An 18344-nucleotide genomic window follows, 5' to 3' on the forward strand; every position below is an offset into this window, starting at 1 on the left:
GAGCCTACTGGGGGATCAGCTGTACTGGATTGAGTGTTGTGTAATGAACCAGAGGCGATTAGGGAGCTTAAGGTAAAAGAACCCTTAGGAACCAGTGATCGCAATATGATTGTTTCGAACTTGAAATTTGATAGGGAGAATGTAAAGTCTGATGTAGCAGTATTTCAGTGGAGTAAAGGAAATTACAGTGGTATGGAAAGAAGTTGGCCAACGTAAACTGGAAGGAGATGCTGGCAGGGATGACAGCAGAGCAGCAATGGCGTGCGTTTCTGGGAAAATTGAGGAAGGTGCTGGACATGTGTATTCCAAAAATGAAGAAGTACTCAAATAGTAAAATAGTACAACTGTGGCTGACAAGGAAAGTCAAAGCTTTTGTAAAAGCAAAAGAAAGAGCAAAAATTAGTGGGAAGATAGAAGACTGGGAAGTTTTTAAAAACCTACAGACAGCAGCTAAAAAAAAAATCATTAGAAGGGAAAGATGAAATATGAAAGCAAGCTAGCAAATACCAAAGTGGATAGTAAAAGTCTTTTTCCAAGTATATTAAAAATAAAAGAGAAGTGAGAATGGATATAGGACTGCTAGAAAATGAAGCAGGAGAAATAATAATGGGGGACAACGAGATGGCTGCTGAACTAAATGAGTATTTTGCGTCAGTCTTCACTGCGGAAGACACTAGCAGTATGCCTGATGTTGTCGTGTGTGAAGGAAGAGAAGTGGGTGCGATTACTGGTACAAGTGAGAAGGTGCTCAAAAAGCTGAATGACCTAAAGGCAAGTCACCCGGACCAAAGGATCTGCATCCTAGGGTCTGAAAGAGGTGGCGTTTGAGATTGTGGTGGTATTAGAAATGATCTTTCAAAAATAATTGGATTGTGGCCTGGTGCCAGAGGACTGGAAAATTGCAAATGTTACTCCACTCTTTAAGAAAGGAGGAAGGCAGCAGAAAAGAAATTATAGACCAGTTGGCTTGACCTCAGTGGTTGGGAAGATGTTGGAGTCAATTGTTAAGGATGAGGTGATGGAGTATTTGGTCACACAGGAAAAGTTAGTACCAAGTCAGCATGGTTTCCTTCAGGAAAAACCCCGCCTGACGAATCTGTTGGAATTTTTTGAGAACATTGCAAGTAGGATAGATAAAGGGGATGCAACAGATGTTGTATATTTGGACTTTCAGAAGGCCTTTTACAAGGCGCCACACATGAGGCTGACTTGCCAAGTTCAGAGCCCATGGCATTACAGGAAAGTTACTAACATGGTTAGAGGATTGGCTGATTGGTAGGAGACAGTGAGTGAGTGGGGAAAAAAAGGATCCTTTTCTAGTTGGCTGCCAGTGACTAGTTGTGTTCCGCGGGGGTCGGTGTTGGGACCACTTCTTTTTATGCTGTATATAAATGATTTAGATGATAGAATAGATGGCTTTGTTGCCATGTTTGCAGATGTTACGAAGACTTGTGGAGGGGCAGGTAGTGTTGAGGAAACAAGTAATATGTAGAAGGACTTAGACAAATTAGGAGAATGGGCAAGAAAGTGGCAAATGAAATACAATGTTGGAAAATGAATGGTCATGCACTTTGGTAGTAGAAATAAATGTGCGGTCTATTTTCTAAACGGGGAGAAAATCCAGGAATCTGAGATGCAGAAGGACTTGGGAGTCCTTGTGCAGTACACCCTACAGGTTATCTTGCAGGTTGAGTCGGTGGTGAGGAAGGCAAATGCAATGTTAGCATTCATTTCAAGAGGTCTAGGATACAAGAGCAAGGATATATTGCTGAAGCTTTATAAGGCACTGGTGAGGCCTCACCTTGAGTATTGTGAACAGTTTTGGGCCCCTCATCTTAGAAAAGATGTGCTGGCATTGGAGAGGGTCCAGAGAAGGTTCACAAGGATGATTCTAGGAATGAAAGGGTTATCATACGAGGAACGTTTGATGGGTCTGGGTCTGTACTCGCTGGAATTCTGAAGGATGAGGAGGGATCTCATTGAAACCTTTCGAATGTTGATTGGCCTAGACAGAGTAAATGTGGAAAGGACGCTTCCCATGGTGGGAGATTCTAGGACAAGAGGGCACTGCCTCAGGATAGAGGGGCATCCATTCAAATAGATGCGGAGAAATATCTTTAGCCAAAGGGTGGCGAATTTGTGGAATTTGTTACCACATGCAGCTGTGGAGGCCAGGTTGTTGGTGTATTTAAGACAGAGATGATAAGTTCTTGATTGGACATGGCATCAAAGGTTATGGGGAGAAGGCTGAGAACTGGGATTGAGGAGGAGAGAAAAAAGGATCAGCCATGATTGAATGGCGGAGCAGATTTGATGGGCCAGATGGGCTAATTCTGCTCCTATATCTTATGGTCTTATTGTCTAATAGGGAAGACATTACTAAAACAGATGCATGCAACCTCAGCGATTGGAATTGTTATTGGTCCAACACTGATCTGTATTAAATGCTCCTCCAAGATTGTGAACGGTCTGCCTCAGCACAACATTGCCAGGGAGATGATGGAATAAGGAACAGGGGACAGTGGAGGACCAAACACAATAGATTTGGTCTTCCCAGTTTTCAGTTAGAAGTTGTTTTTCGTTTCCTATGTATCTGACAAGCAAAGTTGGAAGTCAGAACAAGACTAACGTTGCGGGAATGAGTAAAGTATCATCAAAGTACATGTGGAATCTGAAATGTATGTAACGGTCTTTGCCCCACTGACCCCCGTTGCCTAGGGTGAATAGCCGTTGATCCCGCCAAACAGTGCAATTGCTTTGGTGCGGATAAGGTGTGAGTCGCCCAATGATCAGCTACGACACAAATATGAAACAATATACAAAGTGCGAGTAAAGAATTATACCTTATAGCAAATTTTTGGTGATGGGTTAGTAGAAAGAACTACAAGAAAAGGCACCACATAAGTAACTTATCAGTCTTGTGCACATAATATTTTAGTACGTTGGAGCTCACGCCTCCGATTCCATCCACAACATCCTTCCGAGACTCCGGCCACCCTCCGAACCCCCGAGGTCCGGTATCTGCCGCTCTGGAACCACCGTCCGTTCCTCACACGTCTGTCCTCTCTGTTCGCCTCCCGAAAAAGCCCGCGCTCCTCAACTCAGCACACATATACAAGATAACAGAACATGACTTCCATTGGCTAACAAATGAATACAATTTCTATCATCACACTGTATAACCCAAACATTGCAGTTACAGAGAACCCCTTGCTCAGCAGTTAACATTACGAGAAGCCATTTTGGTAATAAGCGATCAACAATTAACAGTCCATCTTGTATACTGAGAGCCCTACGTGTAGTTCAATTATATTGCCACAAGACAGTTGAGGTCTGGGGGTGGTTGGATGTACAAGATTAGGATACTGATGAAACAGAAGAAAGAATATCAAGTTGCATTCTTTACTAATATGCCTGTACTCATCATAGTAAAAGGTGGCTTCCATGAGTTCTGTTTATCTTGTACTATTACCTGCACGCATAGTTGTGTGTGCCCAGTTTTATGGTCACTGCCTCCTTATTCCGGATTATAAAGGTGACCAGAATACCTTTTCTAACCAAAGGCCACCAAGTAAACAAGCCAGAAGTACAGAGGCTGAAATATCCTGGTTGAATTTATTTCAAGGTTGTGTTAAAACACCAATGAGGACAGGAAGTGCTGGAAACTCTCTTTTAAGTTGAGAGAGAAATGATTTAAAAGGGATCTGAGGGGCAACTCTTTCACACAAAGTGTAGTGCATTTATGGAACAAGCTGTCAGAGAAAGTAGTTGAGGCAGGAACATTAACATTTTAAATATATTTGGATAAGTAGGTTAGGAAAGGTTTAGAACGAAATGGGCCAAACGCGGGCAAATGGCACTAGTTTAGCTGGGCACCTTGGTCGGCATGGACTAGTTGGGCCAAAAGGCCAATTTCTGTGCTGTACTACTCTGACTCTATCACTCAGCAGGCCAGGAAGCATCGGTGGAAAGAGAAACAGTTAATGTTTCAGGTCCAGGACCTTTCATCCAATGAAATAGCAATTGTTTCTCTTTCCACAGATGGTATCGAACTTACTAAGTGCTTCCAGCACTTTCTGTTTTTCTTTCAGATTTCCAGCATCTGCAGCTTATTTGATTTTTATTTATGTTAAAAACGAAAACCAAAATGATGACAATCAACAGTAATAGGTAACAGTAATCAACAGGTCCATTTAGTTTTAAGTCAACAATTTTCTATGTTAATTGATGGCAGATGTAAAACTGCAAAGTAGAATTCAAAACACACGCACAGTCCCTGAAATATGTGGAAGGTGGAACCCTGTCAATATCAAATCAACTAATATTGACTGAATGAATTTGCCTGAATTTTCATCCACAATATATGAAACTGTATTGGATTCCATCTTCTTGTCAATCTAGTGGTTATATTTTCTGTGAGTTTTGTTTCTTCTTCATATTTAAAGGAAATTCCATGTCTTCAGTAATAATCAGCCAAATCTTAAAAACATAGCTGATTTTCAGACAGTTGGTGTTATTCGACACTCTGCCAAAAAAATCCATGAATCACTTTGTATTTTTACATGGGTGAGCGAGAGTGTTAGAGTACATATAAAACATAGACTTCGTCTGTGTTTTTTGGATGAACTGTGGACATCAGCGTCAGTTGTGAAATGTGGTCTTTTATAATATGCTTTCTGTGTTTTCACTGTCTGGGATTTCAAACGCTGCCGGAATCTGCTGGAAGACAACTGCCTTTTTGAAGGGTTTAATATTTGTCGAGTAATCTGCAGAGTGGTGGGGTGAATTGTAGTGCTATTTTCAGTTCACAAGACTCAAAGTCAAAGTGGAGTTGCAATGAAAACCTTATTTGCAGCAGCATGACAGGCCTATAAACAACTTTTACCAAGATCTTAAATAAACATAATACTAATCTATACTGTTTAGTCTTGTGCCGGCTAAATGGTTGAAGGAAAGTAGCTAGTCTGAGCAACACTCAGAAAATGGTGAAGGAGCTCAACAAGTCAGTCAGAATCTAAGGAGGGGAATAAACAGCTGACTTTTTGGGCCAAGACCCTTCATCAAGGCAGGAAAGGAAGGGGGTAATCAGCAAGAACCTAGCGGTGTAGGACTTTAACAGACATCCCACCTCTCCCGGAACTTCCGGGAGTCTCCCGCATATTAATAGTGGCTCCCTGATGCCCGCAAATTATACACAATGTCCCGGAAATCAATTACTTGAGAGCGAGCGAGAGAAAAGCAAGAGAGAGCGCGAGAGAGAAAGCAAGAGAGAGCACGCCAGCGAGAGCGAAGGCGAACGAGAGCGCGAGAGAGAGCGGGCAAGGGAGAGCGAAAGCAAGTGAGAGAGCGGGCAAGGGAGAGCGAAAGCAAGTGAGAGAGCGGGCAAGGGAGAGCGAAAGCAAGTGAGAGAGCAGGCGAGAGGGAGCGAAAGCAAGTGAGAGCGAGCGAGAGAGAGCGAAAGCAAGTGAGAGAGCGAGAGAGTGGGCAAGGGAGAGCGAAAGCAAGTGAGAGAGCGGGCAAGGGAGAGCGAAAGCAAGTGAGAGAGTGGGCGAGAGAGAGCGAAAGCAAGTGAGAGAGTGGGTGAGAGAGAGCGAAAGCAAGTGAGAGAGCGAAAGCAAGTGAGAGAGCGAGCGAGAGAGAGTGGGCAAGGGAGAGCGAAAGCAAGTGAGAGAGCGGGTGAGAGAGCAAGCAAGCGAGAGTGAGAGCGCGCGAGCGACCACGAGAGAGAGAGCACGAGTGAGAGAGAGCGGGCAAGGGAGAGCGAAAGCAAGTGAGAGAGCGAGCGAGAGAGAGCGGGCAAGGGAGAGCGAAAGCAAGTGAGAGAGCAGGCAAGGGAGAGCGAAAGCAAGTGAGAGTGCTTGAGAGCGCGCAAGCGACCACGAGAGAGAGAGCGCGCCATTGTAGAGTGTTCCAGAAAAATATAAAACGTACGTCACCCCAGACTACCCTAAAGTGTACCCCTGTCTAATAGGGGTCAAAATAATGACAGTATTGCTCGCTGCACTGTTTGCAACAGTGACTTTTCTATTGCCCATGGTGGGGTAAGGCTGTAAAAGACATGTTGAGGTGAGTTTAACAGGTGTCATTTGTTCATTAGCGTAGCTAACGTTATTTAAACTAGCTGGCTAGCTGCTAAGGAGCTACTGTATTGCAGACATCCCACCTCTCCCGGAAGTCCCCCGCAAATTGATGGTGCTACCTCCCTGAAATGAGTTTTTGCAGGGTGGGATGTCCGCTTTAGACTTCCATGCCTCCCGTCTGACCTGGATAGTGGGGACCTTTGATGGGTGTCAGCTGTTTACTTGCGGCCACACTTCCTGTAGATATTAATGATGGGGAGGGTTGTCCTGTGATGTTTTGGTTGAGTCTGCTACCAGAGCTGTGAGTGGTCAACTCTGGTCCAGTGATTAATTGTTTCAACTTAAACTTCAGGGAAGAATTTTGTTATGACAGGATTTTCACTGGTGGAAATTTGGACTCAAAACCAGTGCTGCCAGCATATCACACAAAATGCTGGAGGAACTCAGCAGTTCAGGCAACATCTCTGGGGAGAAATAAACAGTTGACATTCCAGCCCAAGACCTTTCATCAGGACTCGTTCCATAGATGTGGCCAGACTGCTGAGTTCCACCAGCATCTTGCATGTGTTGCTCAAGATTTCCAGTATCTTCAGAACCTCCTGTGCCTCTGTCAGCATATCACGCCAAAAGCAAATTCTGAGCTTCTCTATAATCACACAATAGTTTCACAGCTAATTTTATCCAAAGTGTACATGTGGGAAAATCCTGGAAGCTCAAATGACCACGTTAGAGCCTTTGTGAGTGAGGCACATCTTTTGGCAGAATCAGTTGAGACTCGCAGAGCCTTGAAATAAAAATGGGAATTGTGGAAAATACTCAGCAGGTCAGGTAATGCTTCATGTTGATGGTTTTAATATAACTGGGACAAATCAGAGGTTAAGGAAGGACTTACATTATACCAGCTTGGACAACTTGGAGAGAACTTGAACTTGCAGTTTCAAGTTCCTGGGTGTGAACATCTCTGAGGATCTATCCTGGACCCAACATTGAAGCAAAGAAAGCCTGACAGTGGCTATATTTCATTTAGAGTTTGAGGAGAATTGGAATGTCACAAATTTCTATAGCTGTACTATGGAGAGCATTCTAACTAGTTGCATCACCATCTGGTATCGAGGGGCCACTGCACAGGATCAGAAAAAGCTGCAGAAAGTTATAAATTTAGGCAGATCCTTCATGGGCACTAGCCTCCCCAGCATCCAGGACACCTTCAAAAGCTGATGCCTCAAAAAAAAAGGCATCCATCATTAAGGACCCCCATCCCCTCGGGACAGGTCCCATTCTCATTGCTACCATCGCGGAGGTGGTACAGGAGCCTAAAGACAAATAGTCGACGTTTCAGGAGCAGCTTCTTCCCTCCACCATCAGATTTCTTCAGCATTTTTTCCTTTTCTCTTTTGTACTAATTATTTTGTTTTTATGTATACTTAAAGTAATTTATAATTTTTATTACTAGGTATTGCAATGTACCGCTGCTGCAAAACAACAAATTTCACGACATACGCTGATGACATTAAACCTGATTCTGATTCTGAACAATTCTCACAGAGGTTCTGTGTGAAGAAGAGTTTAGTGCAGTGGGGAAATTGTGCAAACCACCACATGATGACCTATGACTAGGGTATCAGAGTTGCTGATTCTGACCGAGATAATACTGATTTAAAAAAAATAATAGATTGAGAGCTCAGTCAATGAGAGAGGGTCAGCATCTTTAAATTTTTCAGTGTTATCATTTCAGAAGATCTGTCCTGGGTTCAGCAGATCCTTATTACAAAAAAAAACAGCGGCGCCTCTACTTTCTTAGAAGTTTGTGAAGATTCAGCATCTCATCTAGAACTTTGACAAATGTCTATAGATGTCTGGTGGAGAGTATATTGACTGATTGCATCACAGCCTGGTATGGAAACACCAGTTCCCTTGAATGGAAAAGCCTACAAAGAGTAGTGGATACAGCCCAGTCCATCATGGGTAAAACCCTCCCCACCATTGAGCACATCTACATGGAGAGCTGTCACAGGAAAACACCATTCATCATCAAGGATCGCCACCATCTAGGTCATGTTCTTTTCTCACTTCACAAGAAGGTGCAGGAGCCTCAGGACTCACCACCACCAGGTTCAAGAACAGCAATTACCCCTCAACCATTAGGCTGTTGAACCAGAGGCGATAACTTTACTCAACTTCACTTGAACCATCACTGAACTGTTCCCACAACCTACAGACTCAACTTTTTTTATTATTATAATTATTCTTTCTTTTTTTCTCCTCTTTATTTTTGTATTTGCCCAGTTTGTTGTTTTTTTTTTACATTGGCTATTGTCCATTTGTTGGTTGCGGTCTTTCATTGATTGTGTTGTGTTTCTTGTATTTACTGTGATTGCCCTCAAGAAAATTAATCTCAGATGACATATATATATTTTGAACATAAAACCCAGGAAAGCCTGGGTTATTTTGCTCATGTTACAATTAGGACGGGCTGCACCAGAAAGTAACTGATTCTCTCTCTTTGCTCTTTGCTTTCATGTTTACATGAAACCATGCACTTTAGCAACACCAGTACCAGTCCAGATGAAGGGTCTAACCCCAAAATGTCACCTGTCCATCTCCCTTCACGGATGCTGCCTGGCAAGCTGAATTCCTCCAACAGTTTGTTTGTTACCACAGTACCATATCCTGGTAATGCAGACACCTGCTACCAGTATAAGCTGTGGGTCGGTCTGTCTTCCAGTACGGTAATGGTCAGCTTCATCAGTGTTCACTTCCCTTTTCCCTCTCAGACATTTTTTTCATTCTGTGTAGTGGGCAAATTGGTTCTTTAAGTTTGTATAGCCAAGGGTAGCAATGAGGACAAACTCTCACTACGTATTAAATGCTCCCAATGGCCTGTGTCTGAAATAGCAGGCACCTCTAAAAACCAAGTCCAACTCCTGGCCTTCACGTGTGACTTAGCTACTTAGCCTGGCTGAACCGTTTCTACTGACAGGCGAAGGGGCAAAGGTAGGCTACTGGTGTCTTGAAACCAGTCGCTCTGGGCAGATGGGGCTGGTTGGCAGTGATGGCAGCTGCTCTAGGAGAAGGAAAACTCTGGTCTCAAACTTCCGCTGCCTTACAGCTATACCCACTCATGGGGAGGGCTTCGGGAGTAAACCTTGAGGGAAAAATTCGGAGCTAGAATCCCTAAGGCAGTCCTACGGTGAGTTCAACATGAACTGACAACTCCTGTAACACTGCTGGTACCAAATTGTATAGGTCTCTGCCGTTCCTTTGGGTTCATCAGATGCATGGAGAGAGGGAGCTTGCTGCATGGGCAACAGCTTGCTGTCCGTATCGTACTGCCCAGGCTTGCGTATCTAGACAGCTAGGACCCAACATCCGTGGTTGACTCTGACCGATGCTGGCCTCACTCAGTGGGCAAATTGGCCCAGAAGGGTCACTCTTCTCACCACCACTGTTTTTTGCAGCATCACCTCAACCACTGTACAGGACAGGGTGAGGGGCTTTTCACCTGAATGTGGGACATAGGCATTACTGGTGAGCAGCTATCAATGCTCATGAAAAGATGACTGTAAAATTCCACCATAAATTGCTGTAGTTGGTTGATGAAGTTACATCCACCCTGTTGGGTAGGAAGTTCTGTGATTTAGACCGTTGGATTGTTTCAGTTCCTCTGTGGTATATTTGTTCCAGGCAAGAATTTGCAACACATCTCATTGAGCATATCAGTTAGTACACCATCAAACAACAGGAATTCTGGAAATGCTGCATGTTCCTTTTATTCAATAGATGGGCACAACTTCCACTTCTGGGAGGAATATGGTTCAACAGAGTTGAGGAATTTACATTGTCAGCAGAAATCTATGACATCATTGACCAACAGTTTCATTGGAATTTCAGATCAGAGTTCAGCTTTCAGTTTGGAGTTAGAAGTTGATGATCTGCATCTGGTTTACAAAAGCACAGTGAATGTCATTCCTCCACATGCTGAGTTTCAGTGATCGAGTCAAGGCCTCAAAATGTATAATTTTCTTGCAGTTCTTTGATGCCATGTTCTGCTTTGACAAGAGGCAGTCATGCTTGATATTTTGTTCTGGATTAATAGATTATACAGGTCTGAAACGGACCCTTCACCCTACCATGTCCAAGCTGATATTTTTGTCCATCTATACTAATCTCATTTGCCCATATTGGAACAGTATTCTTTTGTGCATCTTTCAGCGGCATCGTTATCAAGCATGTTTCAATTCGAGGCTGTGATGATGCCTAGACTAGTATAAATAACCGATTATCAGTGGTAAATGCATTTTGATAGTAATACAACAGCATCTAAATGTTTGACTGAATTGAACTGCTGTGGTGATTTTTGTGGATTGGGCGCACCCAGGGAGTATTTTAATGATCTTTAACCGTGTTGGTCAATTGGCTCTTGCCATGGGAAGACGCAGTGCTTTCTTGCACTGCATCTGGGCATAAAATATATGCAAACAAGGTAAGTGAGTTCAATTTGCCTAATTTTATATCTATTTGTTAGTCAGTGAACCTCTAGGTTTTCAGCTGTATAAGTATGTGTATAAAACTAGTTGGCCTTTAGGAATACTGTTATAAATTAACAAGTTGTGATTTGGTAAATACATGTTTAATTCTCTGCCTTTTCTTTCCCACTAGTTCCATTCGCTGGCTCCAATGTATTACCGTGGATCGGCTGCAGCTGTTATAGTTTACGATATCACCAATGAGGTAAAATTCCAGCTCTGCAAAACCTGTTTTAGACTTAGAGAAAGCAGTTTATCTGACTATAAGTGTTAAGAAGTATTTGTGTAGTAGCTGATCGCTTGCCTCCATGAGAAAGGAACTTTCCAACATCACAGGTCTATGTTGTTATGAAACAACATTTTCAGTTAAGCTTTTAGTTTTGTTCACTTTATAACAGATTTTTTTTTTGCACTGCCCCTTCTCCAGCTTTAACTAGTGTTCAGCTGGATAACAGATTGAAAGATGTCTGTGGCTTGCCACAGAGCCTTGAGCTGAAATCAGCAAAATCTCGTTGCCTTATAGACCATATAAAAATATGATATTTGATAGTTACCAAGAAGAGTAGGCAGGAGGTGAAATTGGTGGTGTTACTTCTTGTAGCTGAATAGTTTGATAATGGTTTTGGTTTATTATTGTCACATGTACCAAGACACAGTGAAAATTTTGTCTTGCATACTGCTTATACAGATCAAACCATTACACGGTGCATTAAGGTAAAACAATAACAATGCAGAATAAAGTGTAAAAGCTACAGATAGCATGCAAGGTCAGTAAATGATAAGTGTAAGCTCATAATGAGGTAGATTGCGAGGTCAAGAACCCATCTTGTTGTACAAGAGACACATTCAAGAGTGTGATAAGAGTGCAATAGAAGCTGTCCTTGAGCCTGGTGGGAGAGGGGAGAAGAGAGAATGTCCAGAGTGCGTGGGGTCTTTAATTATGCTACCTGCTTTACTTTAGCAAAAAGCATAGACAAAGCCCATGGAAGGGAGGCTGGGGTAAAGTTAATACTCAGCACCTTTGCTTGGATAAGGAGATAGCATTCTGAATTGGGTCTCTAACACAGTCCTGTGCAGTTATAACCCACTTTTATAACTAAGTGGCTTGGCAAGATATAAGTTGAGATACTTCCACTAGTGGAGATGTGCGAACGAAGGGGCATAACTACAAAGCGAGTTTCTGGTCATTTAAGACTGAGAAGTGTAGATATCTTCTCTGAGGATGGTGAATCTCTGGAATTCTCTGCCCCTGAAAGTGGTGGAGACCAGATCATTAGATATATATTAAGGCAGAGGTTGATAAATATTTGGAAGATTAAGGAATTGAGGGTTATTGGAAACTGGCACAGAAGATGAGTTGAAGCCAGCGTAGATCAGCCATGATCATAATGAGTGACAGGGTAGACTTAAGAAACCTGGCGGCCACCTCCTGGTCCTGCTTCATTTTGTTGTGTTTGGATCATCATCTTCATTTGGAGTTATGAAAACTGAAAGTGGGAATGTTTGTCAGTAAAATAGTCAGTTTATTTTGAGAAATTGGTGGTGAATCTTGAAAGAAATATTGTGCAGAAGACACGAGGTTCTGCAAAAAGTGTAATCTGGAAAAACACACAAAATGCGGGAGGAACTCAGCAGGTCAGGCAGCATCTATGGAGAGAAATAAACAGTTGACATTTTGGGTCAAGACTCTTCAGCAGAAATGGAAAGGAAGGGGACAGCAGTCAGAATAAGGTAAGAGTGGGGGAGAAGTACAACTATCAGGTGATTGTTGAGAGCAGGCAAGGGACAATGTGAGTGGGGCAGGGGTAAGATCGGCAAAGCTGGCAGGTGATTGGTGGAAGAGTTTACAGCTTGTATCTGACATTAAAGAACTGTTCTCCTCTGCAATAATAAAATGGACAATAGTAATACATCACTCATTTGTTCTTGAGAGCACTAACAGAAGAAAAAATTCTGAAGCACAGACCAGTATTTAAGTCACAGCTGTGTCAATGATGTAAGAATGGTTGTATTTCTGACTTTCTTATAGCTTTGCTAAATCTGAGCAGGGTCTGACTTCACCCTTCCCACCTCTGTCAAATTCTCATGCACAATCAGTCTGATTGGTAGGCAGAAGATCCATGGGGAAGCCAAGGTCTCAGATAACCTGGTGGAACAGGGTGGCTGAGTGTTAATGTAAGAGAAATTTTCGGAGCCTGCCTTTGAACGGTGCCTTCCTATCGACTTGAACAAGGACACTCTGGCTCCTCTGAACATCAACTGCTTTGAATTTCTTACAGCTTGATGTACACTCAGCTTTTGTTTAACCAAAGTGGAACTCAGATGTTCTACCTTGCCCATTCCTTGCTAATTCTCTTGTCTGCCCATATCCCCATGAAGCCTCGCTGCATTCTTCTCACATTGCCACCCGCCTAGCATCATTAGCAAACTATCACACATTATCCCCTTACAGGAACCTTTAATATAGATTATCAACAGTCAGCTCCTAATACCTGTCCATCTGGCATTCCATTTGTAACAGGCTCCCAGTCCACCAATAAAATTATTCATTTCCACCTTATTTTCCATCAGTAGCTTGTTAGGAATTGCTCACAGTTCTAGACAATAGTTAGATGTTCCTTTTACATATATGATTTGCCCCAATTAGTAAATGATGAACATTCTTGAAATGATCACGCTGTTGAGTACAAGGTAACTGCGTAATTTGAATAACCCAGTTTCCTGGCTTACTACTGAACAGACAGACTTTCCTTTGGTCTGTGAAATTCTTCTATTACCTTGTTAAAATTATTATGTATATTTCATATGGTTAATTACCTCTTTCCAACTATGCTTGACATATTCAAGAGTAAATGATTCATAATTGAACTGATATCTATACCTAAGTTGTTGCAGAGTAATTAACTTTAAGGTAAATGGGAAAGAAAATGGTCTGATATCCCAACAAGGAAATAAGTGACTTGAGAAACACACTGATTATGTGATTAATATCTGTCTTTTCTGGCTGTTATGATGAGTAAAGGCAAAGAGCTCAGTTAACGGTGGTATGGAACTATCATACAGTACAGTAACAATTCCTTTGGCCCAATACTTTATTCACTACCTAATTTAATCTTAATTTTGTCTTTTTCATTTCCATTAGCCCCAGCTTACCATCCATACGGGCCACCTTGTGTTCCTGTTCCTCAAGTATACTAGGGGAAGTTTATCTACCACCCATCATGTTTTCATAAGGTTTTCACATGAGAAACTTTATGAAGGTAGCACCAGAAGCTTTCAGCATCTCTGAAGCTTTCAGGTATCAATGCTAAATGCTTTGCTCCTGTAAGCTCTACCATATCTGCTAATCTTTACAGATATAAGTTGTTAATAAGGATATTCCTTAAAATCTCCAGGAACAGATCAACACAAGATGAGAAAATCTCAGTGATGGAACAAATCTTTGAAATAACTAGATAGAGAGTTTGTGAACTTAGTCTTTTTTTTTAAAAAAAGGATTGAAGAACAGATCACTTCTTTAGTCAAGTGAAGTTTATCATTATTTAACTATATACATTGTATATAATGTATATAGAAACGAGACAGCATTTCTCTGAACCAGGGTGTAAAGCACAGTAGTACACATAACGCACAATAAATTATGAAGGTAAGGATAAAATCTACAGGTGAATCACACATAAATAACGAACTAAAGTGCACTAATAAGGTACAGGACAGATTAACCAGTGACACTTTGAATATGATGCAGCAGGGAGTTCAGAAGCCTAATGGCCTGGTGGGCGAGGGGGAGCTGTTTCTCATCCTGACCGTTCTTGTTTGATTGTAGAAAGTCAAAGAGGAGGCAGGCAGGATTGGTGGGATCCTTAATAACACTAAGGGCCCTGTGTATGTAGCACTCCTGATAAATGTTCCCGATGTATGATAGGGAGAACCCTATGATCCTCTCAACTGTTCTCACTGTCCTTTGTAGGGACTTCTAGTCTGAAGCTGGACTGCTCCCACACCAGATGGAGATGTAACTTGCCGGGACACTTTCAATGGTGCTCCTGTAAAACACAGTTAAGATTGAGGGGTGGGGGTGGACCCTTGTTTACCTCAATCTTCTTGGGAAGTGGAGGCACTACTTGCCTTCTTGTTCAAGGAGGTGATATTAAGGGACCAGGTGAGGTCATCTGTGATGTGAACTCTCCGGAACTTGGTGCTCCTTCAGAAGTTTCCGAACAGGTGTGAAAGGAAGGATAAAAGTCCAGAATTGATTGCAAAGCTTCAAAGAGAGAGATTCTGAACAGTGCCCCTTTGCTCCTTTGTGATGTAAGGTGTATATAAAGTAAAATATTGTAAACTCAAACTGGAGTTGCTTCAGAGCAACACCAATAAGAAAGGCTAAATGGAAGGTTAAAATGTTAAAACTTCTGAAGAGCCAAACTGGGTATAAATCTTCAATGTAGCAACTGACAAAGAATGTTTTCACAGCTGCAGGAAGCATCATATATTTCAGAGTTAATGGAAAGAGACCATGGTTTGGATTTTGAGATAACGTTGGATCTATCTGTTCAGTCTCGAGGGAAAATGTTTGTTTAGCATATTTCAGAGTGCAATTTGGTGTAATTTTAAAGAAAGAACATAGCTTTCTGCTGTTGAGACCTAGGTATCAAATTGGGGTCACTGAGACAGATGCTCCAGCCTGCAGCTAACAGGACAGGAAAAAGTTACAGAAGAACTCAGCAAGTCAGGTAACATCTATGGAGGGGAATAAACATGTGACCTTTTAAGCCAAGACCCTTCATCAGGACAAAAAGGTACATTATGGTTAGGTTTGCCATTATGATACATTATGATTAGGTTTGGCTGAATACATTCACACAACAACACCTTGACAAACATCACTGGTAGACTGTTTAGTGTGATGCTTCTTTAATTCTTGGAGCAAAAACTCAGATGTTGGAAATCTAATTCAAAAACAAAATTAGTTACAGAGAGCCCAGCTTCATCAATGGGGAGTGAAATAGACTAGGAGTTTCAGGTGAATGGCCCTTCAGCAGAATTGGAAAATTTAAGGGGAAAATAAAGGTTAATTTTAAGTTTCAGGTTGAGAGAAGAGTGTAATCAAAGTTAAAATTACTTTAAAAACTAGCATTTGGAGATCAGGAGGGAGAGAAGTGAATTGAAACAAATAGTGCCACAACATTGGTTGGTCAGAAGGTAAAAATGAAACAGGAGATTGGCAGAAATTGATACATTCAATATTAAAGTCTCAAAGACTGCGACGGTGATGACCCAATTTTCTGGCATACCACTGAACACAGACAGAGTTCACTTGTCTGTGAACTTCTGTTACTTTGTTAAATTATTATGCATATTACTTGTGGTTAATTATATTTCTTTGTAACAACTCTTTGTAACCATTCTTTGTAATTCACTGTTGGAAAGCCCCTTGAATTTTTGCTGGGTATCATTGGAACAATGCAGAGGTCAGAACGGTTTAATGTGACAGATGAAGATCAAGGTCATTCATGCCGACTGAAAACTTGTTAGAGACAAACTCATTACAATATTAGATCCTGGCCTGTGCTTTCTGCACCACCCTTCAATCTCCATTTGCTCATCACTAAACCCCATTCAGTGCTAGTTTCTCAAATGTTCCATAGTGTCGTTAATACAATGTGCCAGGGTGAGCTGTTGTGAGGCCCCAGGTTTGTTCATTCTATTTGCTTCACTTACAGCGATTGCAGGAGAAAAGGAAAAATAATGTTATGGGTCTGCAGGTTGTTCAAATATGCACCAATGCAGAGCATACATTGCCGAACATACATTGGTGAAGGACAAGCAGCAGGGGAGGGAAACCCATTGGTATAATTCAGGAGATAATTAAAACCCATCTCTGGGACGCACAGGGTTCTGCAGATGCTGCAAATCTTGAACATTGCACACAAAGTACTGGAGGAACTCAGCCAGTCATGCAGTATCTATGGAGAAGAATAAACAGTCATTGTTTCAGGCTGAGGCTCTGGGCTGGTGAGGAAGGAGGTAGAAGCAGGAATAAGAAGGTGAGGAGAGGGAGAGGAGTACGAACTGACAGGTAATAGGTGAGATCAGGTGAGGTGGAAGGTGGGTGGGGGAGGGAGGAGTGATGTGAGAAGCTGGGTGGAGAGGTAATGGACTGAAGAAGGATAAATATGAAAGCAGATGACAGTGGACCGTGGAATAAAGGGAAGGAGGTGGAGATCTAGAAGGAGGTCATGCAGGGATAGGAGAGAGGGAGTGAGACAGGTACCAGAATGGGAGAACACAAAAAAGGTTGAGGGGAGTGGGAAATGGGGGAGTGGTTACTGGACATCAGAGAAATTGAGGTTCATGCCATCAGATTGGAAACCGCCCAGATAAAATAGAAGGCATTTGGCCCTGTTGTGGCGATAGAGCTGACTGTGGATGGACACGTCAGTACCTCGGAGTGGTGTAAGATAAGTTAGAGGGGAAAGTTGCTAAAGGTTGCAGCTGATGCATTTATAGGGTGTGGTGTCTGTATTAAAGTTACTATAACATAGATGGCGAAAGATCCCATTTTGGGGAGTGATTGATACCTCTTGCAGAGAGAAGGCAAAGACTGGATGTCAAATTGCCTCTTTCTACAGTGCTGTGTCTGGTTCCAAGTGATAGAGAATTGTCTTGATGTGCTGTGAAATGAGGAATTGTCTTGATGTGCTGTGAAATGAGGATGAAACAATGAGAGAAAAGAAAGAGAGGGTTATGGCTTGAAAGTGTTCCCAAATCCATATTTTCCTGTAAACAGCAGGAGAATATGGAATTTCTTCTTTTTAAGCCCATCATCTGTACTGGAGCATAGACCACGGACAGCAGCTCACCAGAGTCCTCTCTCCTGGGCTAGTCTTTTGAGTTTTTCTAGTTGTAGCCCAAGTTTTTGGTGCATCATTCCTCTCTCAGGGATGAAGTCTGTGGAGCTTTTGTTGCCGGTTCTGTAACACTGAGTTTTTACGGGATGGGGTTGCTAGCTCCATGCCCAGCTCTCCTTTTGCAGCCAGGCTTAGGACTGTTTAATGGCAGAATTGAATGGAATTTAGTAGAGCTTAAAAGAAGTCAAGAAGAAAGGCAGAAAAAAGAAACAAATTATTTTCAGATAATGCCTGATGAAATCTAGTTTTCAGCATCCTGAGCATAGTGTTTGCTGGACCAAGGTAACGTGTGTCCCAAGATCTCGAGCAGCAATCTTTCGATGCGGAATGTTTTCTATTTCTGACTGCACTTGGGGTCAGAAAGAACAAAACGGTCACATGCAACATTCCTGATTTAGAGATGGTCCAGATGTTCAGCTCCAGGCAGAGAAAATAAATCTTTTATCTTTTCCAGCCACAGGGCCACCCTGTTGTGAAGAGGGTGTCTGTCATAGTTCAGCAATCTGTCTGCTCCTGTTCTGGTGCCTGTTATGGTGAGAAATTTCAATTTGGAGGATGGAAGCTCAATTGATGATTTACCAGTTTACATGACAACCTCTGGTTAACCAGTTGTAAGAGTATTGCATATCAAGGTCTTCCCTTAGGAGCCACAGAGTAAACCAGTTTTAGCCTATTGAGCTTGTTAACTATTATGTATTATATTAATCCCGTTTATCAGCACTTGGCAATTCAAGTGCTCGTGTGGATGCCTCTTAAACCTTTTCGAGTACCTGGTTCCCCTGCCTAACCACTGAGCATCTTCCAGATTACAACCATTCTCTGGGTTA

At 42.2% G+C, this 18344-nt stretch overlaps 1 protein-coding gene across 1 annotated transcript in view; it reads left to right on the top strand.

The window, feature by feature from the left end:
* rab31 (RAB31, member RAS oncogene family) overlaps positions 1-18344 on the top strand; it is a 121874-nt gene that overhangs the window by 53866 nt on the left and 49664 nt on the right. The window contains exon 4 of the mRNA XM_063040708.1: positions 10740-10811. Coding sequence (XP_062896778.1) covers positions 10740-10811 — 72 coding nt within the window. The remainder of the gene's footprint in view (positions 1-10739; positions 10812-18344) is intronic.

Source organism: Mobula hypostoma, chromosome 1, assembly GCF_963921235.1.
Source record: "Mobula hypostoma chromosome 1, sMobHyp1.1, whole genome shotgun sequence".
Taxonomy (NCBI): Eukaryota; Metazoa; Chordata; class Chondrichthyes; order Myliobatiformes; family Myliobatidae; genus Mobula; species Mobula hypostoma.